This window comes from Fringilla coelebs, assembly GCF_963513975.1.
Source record: "Fringilla coelebs genome assembly, chromosome: 10".
Taxonomy (NCBI): Eukaryota; Metazoa; Chordata; class Aves; order Passeriformes; family Fringillidae; genus Fringilla; species Fringilla coelebs.
In genome coordinates, this window is record NC_140036.1 from 6,694,861 (window position 1) to 6,711,885 (window position 17,025).

The 17,025-nt window shown below is 43.2% G+C and overlaps 1 protein-coding gene across 1 annotated transcript in view; it reads left to right on the forward strand.

Moving 5' to 3' along the window:
* DGKD (diacylglycerol kinase delta) overlaps positions 1 to 17,025 on the forward strand; it is a gene marked incomplete at its 5' end in the record, with an annotated part of 57,138 nt that continues 40,113 nt past the window's right edge. Inside the window, 3 exons of the mRNA XM_084212687.1 lie at positions 1 to 150; positions 15,413 to 15,523; positions 16,197 to 16,277. Of these exons, the coding sequence (XP_084068813.1) occupies positions 1 to 150; positions 15,413 to 15,523; positions 16,197 to 16,277 (342 nt within the window). The remainder of the gene's footprint in view (positions 151 to 15,412; positions 15,524 to 16,196; positions 16,278 to 17,025) is intronic.

Consider the following 17,025-nt stretch of genomic DNA (forward strand, 5'->3'; position numbering starts at 1 on the left):
ATGGCGGCGGCGGGGGCTGAGCAGACACAGCCAGAGCCGGCCGCCGGCGCCGCGCCCGAGGAGTCGTCGGACAGCGAGCCGGAGCAGGAGCCCGGCTCCCTGCAGAAGCTCATCCGCAAAGTCTCGACGTCCGGGCAGATCCGCCAGAAGGTGCGTGCGGCGGGAGGGGGCCGCGGGCAGGGCCTCGGGGTCCTGGCGTTGCTGCGGCCGGCGCTGCCTCCGCGTTTCGCTCGGTGCCGCCGCCTCTCCCTCCCGGCTGGCACTGTCCGCGCCTCCGCCAGCCCGGGCCGCCGCTTTGGGAGTTGCTAGAGACCCCCGAAGCTTTCCCCTGGGGCCTGCCACCGAGCCCGTCCCTCAGGGCGCTGTCGGCGATCCCCCACACATCCCACTCCTCTCCCCTCACAACGACCCCTCAGGGGTCTGCCTGTGACCACCTCACATCCGCCAAGGCGCCCGTTAGGGACTCGGCCATTTCCCCCTTTCCCCCTGTTGGCTGGAAGATCTTTAATTGTAACAAATACTGTCTGTGTTAGAAAGGTTTATTTATCCCGTCGTTTTCCGTGACAGCCCAACCACCCATCCGGGTCCTGCTGGCGACCTCCAACCCCCACCGCAGAGACCCCCTGACAACACCCCCTACAGCTTTCCAGGCACTTGTGAACCTCAAAATGCCCCTCAGGGATCCCCATAATGAACCGTTTCTCAGGTGCCCGTTAACAGCTGCCCCCTAAATGCCCTTCAGTGTCTGCCAGTGCCCCACAGACTGCCCTCAGTGGCTCCTGGAGTTGCCCCTGGTGCCTCTCTGAACTCTCCAGTTCTCCTCCCCAGTAGCCTAGCTAAGGCCACTTTCTTCCCAGTGCCCAGGTTCAGACCTCCCAGGAAGCTTTACCTAGCTCAGTGAGCAGTGTACCCAGGCTCAGCAGGCCCCCGTCTGTCTTCCTTTCCTTCCTCCTTACCCTTTTTCCCTGCAATATTTTATTGGAGTCATGGAAGTGAGATTTGGGCTTCTACTCCCTAGTGCTGCTCCGTTTACCTGGTATTTGAATCCTCAAGGGCATCGTCACCCCATGAAGCTGCATCTCCCCTTTTCTCCTCATGTCACAGTTGCCACTGGCTCTTTCCTCATCTCCCCATGCCTTCCCTGAGACCTCTGCACATACAGTGTTCCATTATCACTTTCTAGCACCTCCCTCCTCCATCGTCCTCTTGTACTTGCCACAAGTCACTGTCTCATATTCAGAGCTCTGCTCTGGAAGGTGCAGCCTTTGTTATTCCCTGCAGTCATTGAGTGGTGCCTCCCTCAGCATCTTCCCATCCTTTTTGTGCATCCTTATTTCCCCATCTCGCACTGATGTACACCTTGCTGTAGCCAAATAGTAATGTTTAGTTTTCTGTCTGGTCAATCAGTGATCTTACAGCTGGTTAGTCTTTGTTCCCAGCTTTGTCTGTCCTTCTTTGCCCTCCTGTTAAGGTAACAGTCCTTTCCACCTAGGTTATCTTGGCCCAGTCATATTTTATCCCTCTGTGGCTCATCCTAGAACAATAACACCATTTTTATGGGCAGTAACAACATTCTGCAGCTACAACCAAAACTGTAGTTCTTCTGTATTGTCACTGTAATAGAAGATGTGAAGGTTTCCTTCAACTTTAAGCTGTGAACCATGCATAGGGAGTTTCCCTTTTCTGTACTTTTTATTATAGCAGCATGATTTTTCTTTGTAGCCACTAAGCTCCTGTGTAGCTCTTGGACTGTTGTGTCATGTGTTTCTGCTTAGAAATACCAGGTTAGTTACTCTGTTATCACCTGCCTTGTGCTCACCTTGTCTCTGCAGCATGGACAAGCACGGTGCGGCTGTGGGGATGCAAAAGCTCGCTCAGCACTAGTGCTGCAGCTCAGTGTTGCTTCTCTTGTATTCATAGCAAAGGAGAGTGAATGTCTCTGCATGGTGCAGTGTCTGAAGCATTGTTCAAAGGGCTATTTTTCATGCTGGCTGGTTTGCCCTGCTTTCAAACACAGGACCTGCCATCATTCTGCTGTGCATCATTGTTTGGCTGCATTGGTCCCAGTTATGAAACCCCTGTGACAAAGTGCAGTGGTACGTGAGGGCTGCGACAGGGCTGCTTCCTCCATCTGTGAGGTGCTGCTGGCACTGCCACTTGGGCTTCTTGGGCTGAGGCACTGTGGGGCTGGGCTGTGAGATGGTTCTTTTGACAACACCAGGAAACCCTGGAGCCCTCTAAACCTGATCTTCTTTATCAAGCAGATCTCAGCTCTGCTGTAGCACCAGGTGACTTAAGCTAGTCTTTAGTCTGCTGTGAAAAAAAATAAGCCTTTTGAGATATTTTCCTGTATCCAGAGTGTTGAATATTAAGAATTTGGCTTGCTGGAGATTGGATGAACCTTGAGATTTTTTTTAACATCACTTGTGGCTAGAGTCTCATGTGAAAAGTAAGAAAGGATGCTATAGTCTGTCTCCATGGTGGTGTTTGTGTCGAGAGCAGGGACACAAAGACTTTTCCAGTGCTAAAATGGGAACTCTTGCTTATAGCAAGATGTTAGAGATGCTAAGGTGAAAGGTGCATTGGGTTGTATTTTTGTTTGGCTATAGCAGAACAAGTCCTCCTGTCCCTACTTAATCATTTTCCCTGTTTTACATCACTTCTGTAAGCATGACTGGAAAAAGACAAAACCAGACACTTGTATATGCAAACATAAGCGTATTAAGAACAGGGATTATAAACAGATATTGTCTACAACTGTTAAGCCTTCTGTGTGTTAACCTGCCAAAGACCTTTGACTAAATCATGTCAAATTTTCCAAGTAAGCCCAGGTATTATGGTATTCAGGATTGATTTGTTCTGTTGCTTGTTAAGTCATTTTGGTTTGTCATTGCCTTTTCTGCATGCTGCTGCATGTATGCTCTTTCTTTGCCCTCAGGGCAAGAAGCAAAGACAACTTTGTGGGTAATCATGGTTTTGATGAGACTTTAAGGAGCTTGCTTCCTTAGTAAAGGCAGACCTAATTCTGAATTTGTCTGTTGAATGATTGAGTGCTGACTACTGTAAGCTGTAGAAGCTGTTGGACAGGTCTGTCAGTGACAGTGAGAGATGCAGGCAGACTTTTACTGTGGCCTGAGGATATAAATCTCTTCTGACCACATCTTTTGCTGCAGTTAGCTTTAAGACCATGCCTCTAAGTACAGCTAAATCACCACGGCAGCCTACTGTTATCACAGCTTGAGTGTGAAATTGTTGTGCCCATGGAATTCCTCAGAATTTACTTGTTTGTCACAGTTGCAAGCACTTTGAAGGTATGTTTTCCTTCCTCTTGTCCTGCCATCGGTTTTCCTAAGAAATGCTGTAAAGGAAAGCTGCTTGCTTGCTTGCGAGACCATAAAACTTCAGTGAATTTGTCTCAAAGCCCCACAATTGTCCAACTGTGTTTGACTGAAACAGCTTGGTGTGATAGTAGTGGGGCAAGTGGAATCATTTGGATGTTTAAGGACTAAGGTGTTCATGTTCAGGGTCTAAAGGCAAATCACAGGTAACATCTCTTCAGCTAAAAAACCTGTCCCTTGTGAGGCAGTGGACAGGGGAAGGAATAGTGGAAGGCTCAGTGTTTGGAAAATGAAGTACTGTGTTCTATTATACTTACTTGCTTGTAGCTAGAAAGAATTTTTGAGGCAGAGAAGAAGGTATAAGGGAAGCATGTTTAGCAGTCTTTTATTATTATTATTATTATTATTATTATTATTATTATTATTATTATTATTATTATAGAATAAAACCTCACACAGTCAGGTATAGCAGTAATGTGAGTGATCTCGTCTCAGCTAGCTGAGAAACAGAGGCTGAATTGTGTGCTTGATCAGCCACCTGACAGACTTGTACAGCAGAAGGCCTCAGAGTGCACTGCTTTTAGCTCCTCTCTGGTCTCAGGCTGGTGTTGGTACAGCTGCAGAAACTGTTGGTCAGCTAAGATTATGTATTTTTGAATGGATAGGAATTAGGAAAGATGTGAAATTAACTAAGAGAAGGAAGATGTGTGTGAGGAGAGGCAACAGCAGGACCTTGGTCCCACCTCTTAAGCAGTGCCGAGACCTCAGCTGGAATCAGCTGAAGTGGTAATGTCATCTCGTTGTCACTCAGCATGGACTGAGGCACAGGAATATCCAAAGTGGTCCTGGGAGCTGAGGGTGTGAAACCAAGGAGCACAGAACCTTTTATGAGCTCTGACAGTGAAATGTGCTTCTTCCTTTGAACTTGACCTTTCATTTCCAATCTCACATTACAACCCTCAGAAAGCTGGAGGGTGGATGAACGGGCCATTTTCCCATTTCATTCATCAGTTCTGTGGGATTTCCAGCCTGCCAGCTTTGGTATGTTGAGCTCTCAGTTTGTTTACCAGACAGGATTTCAGCAGCGTCCTTGGGTGGCATCAGGAGAACTTCTTGTTTAGACTAGTTCAGTCTAAGTTCTGTTTACTTTCACAAGCAATTTCTCTGTAATATTTTCAGTTTTATAAGCATTTATCATTGCCTTGAACTTTTTAAGACAAGTTTGCAATGTATATCTCACCAGAGTTGCAAACAGAGCAAGCCACTCTCCAAACCTTCTGGGAAACTGTCTAGCTCTGGTAGCAGAGATATGTCAAGTTCATTTATATTCTGAAAAGCAGCCCAGATGAACTGGTATTGAGCTTTATGCTGCAGTGGACAGACCGTTCAGTATGTGAACTAGCATATCTCCCTTCTCTGTGCTGTGTACCAGGTAATAGGTGATGCCTTTTGTGCTATGGGAAGTTGTGATTCTCTTTCTGACCAGTTGCCTTGAGGTCTTGGAGCCACTCTGCAGGATAAAGGCAGAAAAACAGGGTGAAGCAAAATGTTTCTCTAGGCTTTTGTGCAAGTTTCCAGAGCGTGCTACGCTGAGTTCTCAGACATATGGTGGGCATCATGGGCAACTGAAGAAAGCTCATTTTGTTTCTTCTTGTATTGCCTATTAGAGAAAATGTCCAATTTATAGGCAAAGAAGTGGATTTTTAATTTCTGGAGGGTAAGGGTTTTAAGGTTTCCTGAGATTAGAGTGAGGAAAAGGAGAAGTTTATTAGTTTGAAATGCATGTATTGAAAGGAGTATTATGATAAGAAGCAAAGCATTTCAGTAAAGCAATATTGTAAAAGAAATACGCAAGAAATGAGGAAGGAATTTTCCAGAATTCATTACTTAATTCATGTTCTGTCTGTGGCATCTTGCACTAAAAGATATTGAAATGTCTATATGGTTTTGTTTTGCTACCTTCTAAAAGGCTGTCTGAAAGAGGACGTTTTAGGATCTTCGTGTGTCATAAATTATGGTGGTTTATGCATTAATCCAGGTAGAAACTGGGAACTCTTCACCTAAAGAGAATGAGAACTGTTGAAAAGGAGAAGTTTTGGTGATTGAACTGAAACTGAACATCTTGAGCACAGGTTTAAGGGCATGAATTTTCTTGGATTCACAACATGGGCATACTAGTTTCTTCTCTGAGCACCGAGACACAGATAGGGTTTTAGGCTGTATGAATGTTTCTGTCCCTTAATATACATTTTGTTTTGTGTGCACTTCAGACTCATCTATTTTGACACAATTTGGGAAGCCTCCCAGCACTGTTTGCAGTGGTGTGTTGTAAGTTTGCCTTGCTGCTGCAGAGTTTTGGATGTTGTATGAAAGCAACAGCTGTTACTTCCTTGTTAAAAAAAAAATAAAACAAAAGCCAACAAACCCAAACTAAAAAAACCCACCGCACAACAAAACAAAGCACAAAACCACACGCACTTGAAGCGTTTCTCATTCCTTCTAACTATAGATCAGGTTCCAAGAACTAAAGAGCTAACATTAAACTTTTGCATGTTTTGAGAGCATGGATTTACTTAGACCACATCACTAAAACATTTCCAGGCTTCTAATTATTCTCTCTAATAAAATTAGAGACAAAAAAAACATAGTTACTGAATATTTTGGTTTGATTGCTTGGCTTTTAAAACTAAAACTTAATTAAAATATTTTGAGTATTTTCCCTTACCCAAAACTCTTCGTTACAGAAAAATTATTGAGTTTTTACTTTGGAGGAGTACAGGATTATAAATGAAAACTCTGAAATGTCTATCTCCAGATTACCTGTTTAGGAAATCCAGTATACCATGTGAGACACTGCATAACTTTACCTTCTTTAATAACAAATCCAGTCTGATTCTTTCTGAAATAGCAGCTGCACCTGCATATGTAAGAGAAAGCACAAATGAGATATAGAGAGTTTTTCCCTATTCCTGGAAAGCTGAAGGTTTACCCTAGATATTGGCACAGCATCATTGGAAATTTCACAGCCCACTACTGTCAAGTGAATGTGTGTTCCTCTTAGAACATGTTTTTTCAAGATCTCAAATGCACCAACCATTATTTAAAGGAGATTTTATTAACTCTCCACTGAAACAGTTTGTTCCCTGCCTTTTCTTCACTAAATGGTTATTGCTTCTTGTTTCACTAACAATTTATATTAAGATGCTTCTGTTGGTACTGCAGCCCTGTGGGATAGTCATCCAGGGGTAGTTGAGCTTCAGGCGGAGTAGATGAGACAGTAGCACTGTTCTGCAGCAGCTCCCATGGTTTGTGGTTCCCCCCCTTGCACATTTTATATAAAACACTTCAGAAAGTAATGAACTTATTGTGCGTGCCCTGCTCAGTAGTGCTGCACCTCAACAGCAGCAGGGCAGTGCTTCCACAGGATATGGAACTTGCAGTCTGCAGGCTCTGGACCACACCTGGGCATGAGAGCACTTATATAGAGGAGGAGGCGGTCTAAAATGGGCTGCCCTCCTCTCATCCAGAGAGGAAAAGGTTGGCTTGATGACTGCAACATTACCACTTCAATTAGGCAATCCTTATTACAGGATTGCTTCATTTGGTTTTATAGGAGAACTTTTTGTTTCCTCACTGTTTTATTGCTAAGTTGAACAGTTTTACATCTGATCATTGTTCTGATGTTGTGGTTTGCCTTTTTTGAGAAAGGAAATGCCCTCTTAATCACATAATGCTTGTATCAAGTACATTGCACTTGAGACTCGTAAGCTTTAGTAAATTTAGTGAGGAAAGGTGATACCACCTGCAGTGTCCTGTAGGGAAAATGTAGATACACACTTCTTGTAACAAATGCAAGAAGTCACCCAGGGCATCCCCAGATCTGGGAACTGAGGCAGGTGGTGCAAGCTCCTGGTGATGTCTTACCCTGTGGGACAGCTGCCTTCAGTGTGTCTTTGAATGACAGAAATGTGTCTGATAAAACAGGGAAGGTGAGCTGCTTGTTCTTGGAACTACTCTCAGCTGTGGCAGGGCAGAGCACTCTCTGGAATGTTAGATCTATCATTGAGGTTTTATTAAAAATCAGTATTCTGGGAACTCACACCAGCCCTTCTGTTCAGCTGAAAGTTAGCAAAATGGTGTTCCCAGGGCTGTGTTCATCTTTTTTGTTGTTGCTGGTGCTGATCAAGAAGTCTTTGGCATGGTCAAAGGTATTTGCAGGACATTAAAACAGGGGAAGTGGAAAAACAAATTAAAACTTCTCAGTATCCTTTAAAAACTATGTTAAATAGATGAGGAAAAAAAAACATAAAAGCATAGGTTGTTTAATACATAAATATGGAAAATCTGATTACAACAGTTATTACAGATGAGATAAAAATAAATTCTGAGATACCTTAGTATTAATTAAATGGCTGAAGGCCAGAAGCTGCTTTCTGCTCTCAACCTATTTGAATACCAGTTGAAGTAAAATGATGAGGACTTAGCTCTGCATTCTACCAGTCCCTCAGAAGGCTCCTTGCAGAATTCAGTAACAGAGGTGATGGGAATCCAGACACACTGGGAGGAAGCTGTCTTTCTTTCAGCCTCCTCAACACAAGGGCAAAGAACTCATTTTTCTTCATCGAGGTATAACTTTCACTTTCCCGTATCCTGAAGTTCTCTTACTGGTACTTTTCTGCTGGCTTTTCCTTCCTACTCAGCCAAGGTCTCCATGACGTTGAGGGCTGTGGGAAGGATGGGTGGTTATGAGTGTGAGGATGAGATCCACAGCTGTATTCTGCATGTGCTTTCCCATACTTTCGCTGTTCTGGGCTCGCACTGGTCGCACTCCCCAGCCTGGCACTCGCATGTCAAATGGCCCTGCCAGCCCACTATGGTGAGTGCCTGACTCCTTCTGCTTACTGGTGAAGAGGATGGGGAGGCTTAGATACATGTTTTTTAGTAATAACTTGTCTCTCTGAATGAATAAGAGTGTGACTTAAGCTGTGGGGGTACAGGCTGCAGCATTAGAGGGTTCTGTGTATAAGCTATGATTCCAAATAAAGTTCTATTGCTGTGCCTCAGCAGAAGAGCCACCTGATTCTGAGTTCAGACAGGGGATTCTGTGGTGCTGGTGCATAGCTTGTGACAGGCATGTCTCAGAAGGTTTTACAGTAGTTAGTGTGTTTTGACATTTTTGTGTAAGGGGGAAATGCCCAAGGAAGGGATGTAGTCATGTATATATAATTTTAGATGGTAGAAAAAATAACAGTCAAACTTTTCATGTTTGTCCTTAAATGTATGAAGTTCACATTTAATTAGTACACATTTACAAATTTATTCCATTCCAAAATATTCAGGTAGCTATTAAACTGTTGCCTTTTTGACTTTAGTTATCTTTGTGTATGGGTTTGAGCTCTTATCTTCCATCTTTGCTATGGTTTGACTGACGTTTTGTGCTCAGTTTCCCTCTTGTGATAAATGTGTTTGGGAGGGATGCTGGGAGCATATGGACAGCATCCTGAGGCTTAAGCAGTTAGTGTGCCAGGAGTTGTCCAGCTCCTAACTCATCCTGCATCACTTTGCCTTTCTCCATTCTAAGTAGCTGACCAGAATATTCATCTGTTTTAGTACTTTTCTTGGAGCTCTCTGACAGCTCATTTTACCAAGGAGCTGTGCATTGATTTGCAGTATATTGTATTTCCTTCCCCATATACATTTTTGTGTTCTCTCAAATTGTTTTTCATTTGGTAATTTGTTCACTTTAGGTCTGTGACTGTGCATCCCTTTTAGGAGAGTCGTTCATAATAGTAGCAGCTGAACGTGGTATTGAAAGAAGCAGGTTCAAAGATCTGTTCTTTGTTTATTGGCTACAACATTAACTAATGAAGAATTAAGTGTTTGTCCATTTATCTGTGCCAAGGCAATTTAAAGCCTTTTCAGTATTTATTTGATACCAACTCCTATTTTTTACTGTGGATCTGGGGAATTAGCCTGCATTGCCTGTTTCAGTGACATCTCAGCTACTCCATGTGTAGGTTGCTGTGCTCTGCTCTGGATTCTGCTGTCTTAGGAGTTGCAGGGAGGCTGTAGGAGAGTTGCTGGCTGGGCTTGCCTCAGTCTCTCACTGCTGAGTTCAGCTCATTCAGCAGGGCTGGAGGTTAGAACAGAGGAGAATTGGGAGGATGGTTGTTAGGAGAGTTTTCTTAGGCTTTCCCAGGTGGCTGTACAAAAGGTCTGTACTGTAACTCCCTTCCTCAGTTGTAGTGCTCAGCTTCTGTTAGTGGGCCTCTGACTCACTGCCCCAGCTTCTATTTTGACATTTGATTCCTCTGATTTTTTTTTCTTTATCTCCTCTTGAGTCCTTTTTTTGCAGTGAGTTCTCATAATGTCTTGCTCTTTTGATATCAGTGAAAGAAACCTGAATGCAATTTTCACTTTTTCAAGAGCAAAGTGCATTTAATGTAGAATTTCCAAACAAGACTATGCAACCTGTAATTACCCTGTGCTCCCCTATAGATCTGTATAGCTCTCTGTGTGTCCCATTGTTAGAATTGCTTTACTGGTCCAGATTTCCCCCCCTCCAAGCTTCCTAGAGTTCATTTCCAGGGTGTGACCACTGTCTGGTGGAAGGATGTTGCTCTCAGATTAGCTTGTTAACCCCTACCCTTTTGACATTTCATGTCTTATTCTATGGGGTTGGTTAGATTTATTCCTGTAGTTTCTTTGTTGGATTTACTGTTTTGTTTGATTTCTAAATATTAATTTGTTTCATGTTTATGACCACCGAGAGCTTTTATGACCCCATTAACTAAAACCACAAGGTACAGCACTCAGATTTGTACTGCCCTAGCACGGCATGGCCATGTTTAAATGCCTGCAGACCTACTCCTATTGTTTTTGCCATGGCTTACTCAAAATCAGTGACTAGATGAGATTGTTTGGTCCCTGGGGTTCAGCTGCCTGTAAAATTGCCTAGTAAGCATCTATAAAGATAGCCCAGTTCCGCATATACTTGCATTTTGTTTTTTCCTCTCTGCATTTGGTGCTTTGTTTAGTCAATTATTTGTTGTTTGGCATCAATGTTTTGTGGTGCATACAAATAGAAACATTGTGCGTCTTAAAGTTTTTACATTCTGAAGACACATGATAAACAAGAGAAATCCACATGCTGGGGACTTTTGGTTTGGGATTCTTTAGTTGCTGTTTAGATAGCTTTGTGCTGTTACCTTGTACATAGTTCTTTTTCTGCATTGGAAAGATGTGTCAGTGAAGCATAATTCTTGTTTTTGATATGCTGCACTGAGTAATTGCCCCTAAGAATATGTTATGATCTCAGCAGCAAAATAAGTTGCATTGTTCCTCTGTCTCTATCAAACACGGTTTGGAGCCTCCCTATGCAGAGGGACACTTGCCAGCCTGACAGCTGGACATGCTTGATAGTCACCCTCAGTCTGGCTAATAGGGCTTGTTTTCCAGATTAGGAAATCAGTTTTATCAAGAGCCCTACTTCCAAATGGGGCAGTAGGTTTAAGCTTCAGGAAGGGATTGTCTGCTCCTGCGTTTCACTTGGTGTGCACTGCTGTGTGCAGGAGAACAAGGGATGTAATCTGAAAGTAGCTGAAATCTGACATGATCCTTCCTAACTTTTAGTAGAATTGCTCGTTATCAGTGTGGAAAGCACTTAATCTGTGTAGGCTGTCTCTGACCACCTGACATGGGTTACTGGGTGCAGAGACACCTCAGATGAGCAGTGCTGCCAAAAACACAACTGTGTCTTGTTGGTTTTCTGAACAGCTCCTGTTAATCTTTTGGCTTCTAGTTCTTACAAGGCCGGAAGGGGAAACAGTGAAGCACAAGGCTCTCTTTCTTTTAAGTTCTTTTTTTAAGTCCTCTGAGTTGTTTGAAACCATTCCTATCGAGGTCAGTGGCAAAACTTTTCTTTTGTCAGTTCAGGATTAGGCCTGCACCCTGCATCCATTTTGACAGGAGAAATCTGAGAACATATTATTGCACTTCCTAAATGTCAAGTTTTGAAAGGAGATGAGCTGGGGGGAGGGTTGTGTATTGCTTGCCATAAACTGAATTTTTTTCTGTAGGAAGTTGCTGTTCTTCAAGGCCAAAGATAACTACTAAAATGTTAGAAATTTCCTAGGCCTTGCCTGTTAGTTATCTAATCTTGCTCGTTTCAGATTTCCTAAGACACTCTGCTATGTGCAGTGTTGTTTTAAATTGACAGTTTCTTCAGTAACTGTTTTTACACTGACTTGCAATATGATAAAAGGGGTCAGTGTTGAAACCAGTATCACATCATTTTACACTTGATCTGAGATGATAATTCATTTTTTCGTAGTGTTATCTGCCCATGGAATGCCATGCCACTGGACACCACACTGGAAAGGGACTCAGCTGGATAGAAAACAGTCTGCATAGTTCCATTGCAAACAATTTTAGTATTTATCCTGGATAGGATGCATATAATTATATGTGCATCCTCATAGGGTTTCAGGGCAGTAGCTTTTCCCTGAGTAGGAGTAAGATCCAATATATGATACTAAAAATAGATTTAACACTCTCTTTTCATTATGGGAGAAGCAATTTCACTTTTATCTTGATGAATTACATGCCCAGTAATCTGATCAGAGTAGATTGTCAATTAAAAATCTGCGGAGAACCTGGGGAGCAGAAGTAGCTGTTCACCTCCCCCCTTTTATTTCATTTGTGTCACTTTGCAGTCATGTCCTTTCCCCAGTTCTTTTTCTGCAGCTGCATTCCCCTGCACGTAACAAGTTCTTTGGCTGTTAAGTCAAAATAGAGGAAGAGAAAGGCAGCAATGTCTACATAATTTTATAAAGTCATCTTGATCTTATCTCTGGCCCTTTCCGCCCAAACCCACCAAACAGTGCTGAAGTGAGTGCCTATAAATAGCCCGTCTGCTCTCGTGCAGAGATGGGCAGCGCTGAACCAGAGGCGTGTTTGCTGTGAGCAGAAGGAGCGCTCCCACTCTGGCCTTTCATGTCTGAGCTGGGTAGCTGTGAGGTTTTCTATAGATAGAGCCCGGCAGTGACAGGAACTGCCGCTTAGAGTGGGGCAAGGTGACCTCTGCAAGTGTTGCATTTTGGTAAAAAAAAAAAAAAAGGAAAAAAAAAAGAGGGTTTAAAAGAGGAATGGAGGAATGCACGTCTTGTGCAGAGGTGAGTGAGCCCAACTGAGGTGAGGGAGCAGGCGGGAGCTGTGGGAGCTGAGGGAAAGCAGAGGCATTCTTTTGCTGAGAGCTACTGTGCTGGTGGGCTGGGCAAGAGTTTGTGATGCTGCCTGAGCCTGGGGTGCATAAGGGCTCTGGCTGACCCCAGTTTAACCATAGCTGTAAATAAGCATAGCAACAGAGCTCTGAAATCTCCTTTTGCGAGTTGCTGTTTTTTGATCAGCCTCCTGGCTGACTTGATATCTTCGGGCTTTTCATCCGAGGAGTCTTCCCCAGGATTTTTAGTTCTTGTCTAATTTTGGTTCACGGCTTTGCAGAGTTCAGAAGCTGCTTTCTTCATCTCATTTTTTATTTATATGTGTTTTTTTCCAGGGAATGCAAAAGTCACTCCATGTTTCTGTCTTAAGCTGGAAAATCTCCTGCCACTTTTCAATTTTCTTTCCTATAAAAAAATGAGCTGCAGAAATGTGTGATTTCTTTAGTGTGGTAATTTGGATGCTGGTATTTTACATTTCTCTTTGATACTCAGGTGCTGGAGGTTAAAATAACTTGTGAGAGAAATAGATATTTTAGCGGGTTTCCACAGAGTTGGCAAGTGCTGTTTGTTGACAGATGGGGGATGGAGACACACAGAGTGAAAACTGCTTTATTGGGTGCTCATATAAAGTCCATGGCAGAGTAGGAGCATGAATGCATCTTTCTGGGCTCCAGATGAGTGCCTTCAGCTCTGGCCTTGCCTGCAGGGTTGTTTCAGCGAGGGATGTTGTTTGGTTTGGTCAGTCTTTGCACTCTTATGCTGAAGCTTCAGCTAAGATGATGTCTGAATTTTGGATTATTTATGTAACACCAACTCAAAGGTGGTTTAACATTTTGTTTCTGGGTTTTGCTATGGTGTGTTCAACTTCTAGATCCTAAAGCCAGTCCTAGATGCTTTATGGCTTTGTAGAGTGTATTCCTACTGCTGTGTCCTGTGAAAACGAGTGCCAGGATGCCTTTCAGTGGCTGCTTCAGAGCTGTGGGGAGCTGGTGTGGGAAACAGCCATTTTTTGTAGGAGCTTAATCCTCAGTTGTGTGTTTTTGTTTTTTCATTCTGCTGGAGGTTCTATGGAGTTTGGCAATTCCTGGTGTGCCTGCTTCAGGCACACTTGAGTTGGTGTTTGGCTGAGCACTGGCAGGTACTTCTTCCACTGTGCAGGTGGCTTTGTGAAACAGACCACTGGGAAGCGTTGAGGCTTGGGGTTTGCTAATCTTGGAGCTGGCCAGGGTCCAGCATCTGAGGTAGATGCTGTTGTTCCAGGAGACAGGGGAGCTCTCCCCCTTTTCTATTTTCCAACACAGTGGAGGAAGATTCTATATCTGACAGCTCTCTTTAGGATATGGTGGAATGTGCAGCCTGCTCTTTCCCAGCTGACTTGTGAGTAGAGGCTTCACCATGGTGGTCCAGACCCTGTGATCTCTCAGGCCAGTTTGAGGATAGCTCAGTCTAGCAAAAGAGAAGCATATATTGTCAGACGGATGTTTCTCCTTATAGTCAGCATTTTTTTCGAAGTGGTTTCTGAGGAAGCTTTGAGCTTGGCAAGGGCCAGTGTATGTGGAATGTATCAAAATCTGCAGCTGTTCCAAAAACTAAAGGCACACATTAGAAATATATATAGCATTTTAAAAGCAAGTTTAATGCCCTGGAAAGGAGTTCTAAAATGAACTAAACCCTGTGGATCAGTAAGAGTATTTGTTTTGTGTGCTGTAGTAGCCTGGTGGTGTTCATTTGGTTCATTGATACTTATCAGGACCTGACTGTTACAAACCTGAATTCCACTGAGACCTCTGGTATGTTAAAGCTATGTCATTTTCCTGGCACCAGGATACAGAATAACCTGTCTTACAAGGTTGTCAGACCATTTGTGTCCTGTGTTTAACTGGGTATTTGTCGCGTTGGGCTCTCAGCAAGAAGTAGGTTCCTGCGACTCTTGTGGGGAGAGAAGTAGGTTTCTTGAGGTACCAAGGCATGACATAGCACTGCTTGTAGCTCCTAGGCAGTATTTACAGTCAGGAATTTGGGATTGGACATTCAGCCCTGACTTTTTTGCCTTTTGTCTCTCTGAGCTGCAGTTTTTGAGATTATTTTCATGTAGCTGTTGCTATTAAAACCTGAATGAAATACATGTGTATTAAATCCATACCTCACATATGCACAGTATATGAATGAGCATATGAGCCTGTGTATGCTGGTATGTCAGGGTAGTTATAAAGCAGTTAAAGAAAAAAGTTAGTGTGCATAGACAGTTTTGGCACTACAGCCCTGGGAAATGGCAGCTGGCCAGAGAGTACCGAAGCAGGGCCAAGACTATCTGAAGAATACCAAATGCTGATGTTGGATGTAGCTCCTTCTTTGCTTTGGTTTCACTCTTAACCCTCTGGGCTTGCAGCTTGGCACCTCTGTGTCAGGTAGATGCAGGTTGCAAGGCACAGCTGGAGGTAGAGACAGATATCCTGGGTGTGTTTTTGCTAGTAATCAGATGCCAATTAAATGAAAGGTGCAATTACCTGTGACTGAAATCTGACCTCGGTGAGTTTAACTGTTACACTCCCCAAATCACTGTTAGATTTGAAATACTCATTCAGTTTTAAGTTATTTATCTTCTTTGGTATCGTGATAGCACTGGAGACAAGGGTAAAACCTCACCACAGTGTGGGTTGTTTGTTCATGAGAGTTTTATCTTGTGAAGGCTGCTTGGTTTTGCTGAATGAGTCTGTGAAACGCTTCCAGCAGAGGGCACTGAGGTTATTGGTCTCCAGCTCCAGTGTTTCCTTCGGGTGTGTGCTGGGGAAGCAGAAAACGTGCCTGTCAGTAAAACCTATGCTTCACTGCTCTCCTCTGATGCTTTTGTAGACTGTCATAAAAGAGGGGATGCTAATGAAACAGACCAGCTCCTTCCAGCGCTGGAAGAGACGATACTTTAAGCTGCGAGGACGAACACTCTACTATGCAAAAACTGCTAAGGTAAGGTCATGACAGTACCTGTGAGGCCAAGGAAGGAAGTCAGTAGAGGGGCTTTGGAGGCAGATGGATGTCAATGGGGAGGCAGCCTTCAGCAGAGAAAAGAGCTCTTTAGGCACTGGTCTTCAGGCTTTGTAGCTACTGCAAGATCCCTGTGTTTTGCCTCATACTGGGAAATCCTTGGTTTTGAAGTGAAGCATCACATGGACCTGTAATACTGATTTTTCCACATTTTTTCTCCCTTTGGTGCATGTTAGTAGGGAATGGACTCTAAATCAATAGAAGGAAGAGAATACAAATGAAAAGAGAAGGTGCGGTAGCCAAGCGAGGCTAGAATTTATCAAATCAGAGCTGTGCCTCTGGTTTAGTATGCTGATAGTCAACTAAATATAAAACTGTCTCCTTTCACAAGAACAAAACCTACAGTTACTTGGTGTTCTTTTTAAATAATCCTTTCATTAAAAAAAAGTGATTGTATTCAATGTCTGAAGACAGGCCAGAATGATCTCCAGTGTATGGAGCTATACTTCCAGGTCCTTGATGTTGTTGGTGCTGTGTCTTTCCTTTGAGTCATAAAAGGCTGTGATATGGAACATGCTAGGCAGACTCCCTTTGAGTCTGCTGCCTGTACATTGGATTCAATAATTTATTGAGATTTTGAATTTTTTCTTTACAGTCCATTATTTTTGATGAGGTAGATCTGACAGATGCCAGTGTTGCAGAATCCAGCACAAAGAATGTCAACAACAGCTTCACGGTAGGACTTTTTGCATTATTTTCTGTTTGTCTTCCATCTTTTCCCCACATCCCATCTCTTTTGCAGAGTTGAAAAACACCTGAACAATCTTCACAGCATCTTTCATGAAATATAAACAATAAACTTACTTTGCTTTAAAATATGATAACTCATATTTGTACTTATGGGAAGTTACCTCAGGGAAATACCTTCGGTTACTATGTATTGTGCTAAGACTTCCCATTCAGGGATTTTCTTCCCTGTAAGATAGGAGGGTTTGAAAGACCCTGTTTGCACAGTGGGACAGAAAAATCTGTTCTGCTGAGGGAGTTAGAGGTGATGTTCATGTTTATGCTGGAAATCTTGCTTAAAGGAATTTAGTTTTTCCCATAGGCATTAAAATATGTAAACTTCTTTGCCCGACTTTATTTGTGCGTGTCTGTGTGTGTGTTTATATATGCCTGCTATATATAGTGGGAAAGCAAAAGGAGGAACAGAAAGAAATAGCACAGAAATAACTGTGGGATTGGTTCAGGATACTCATCAGATGTGGAATGTGTGCTAAGTAGTTGCAGTCTGGAAAAGTGGTGGTGTCCCTGCTTCATTTTCTCCAGGCTCAGGAACTAGGAGGAAAAATGATTGTATTTCTAAGGTGCAAGTGTTCTGCAAGCTCCAGTTTGGAGCACCTGGTGTGCAGAAAAAAAAGCCATTAGCATCAGCCCTGCAGGGTGAGTGTTGAGCTGATGAACAGCAGCAAACCTCCACACAG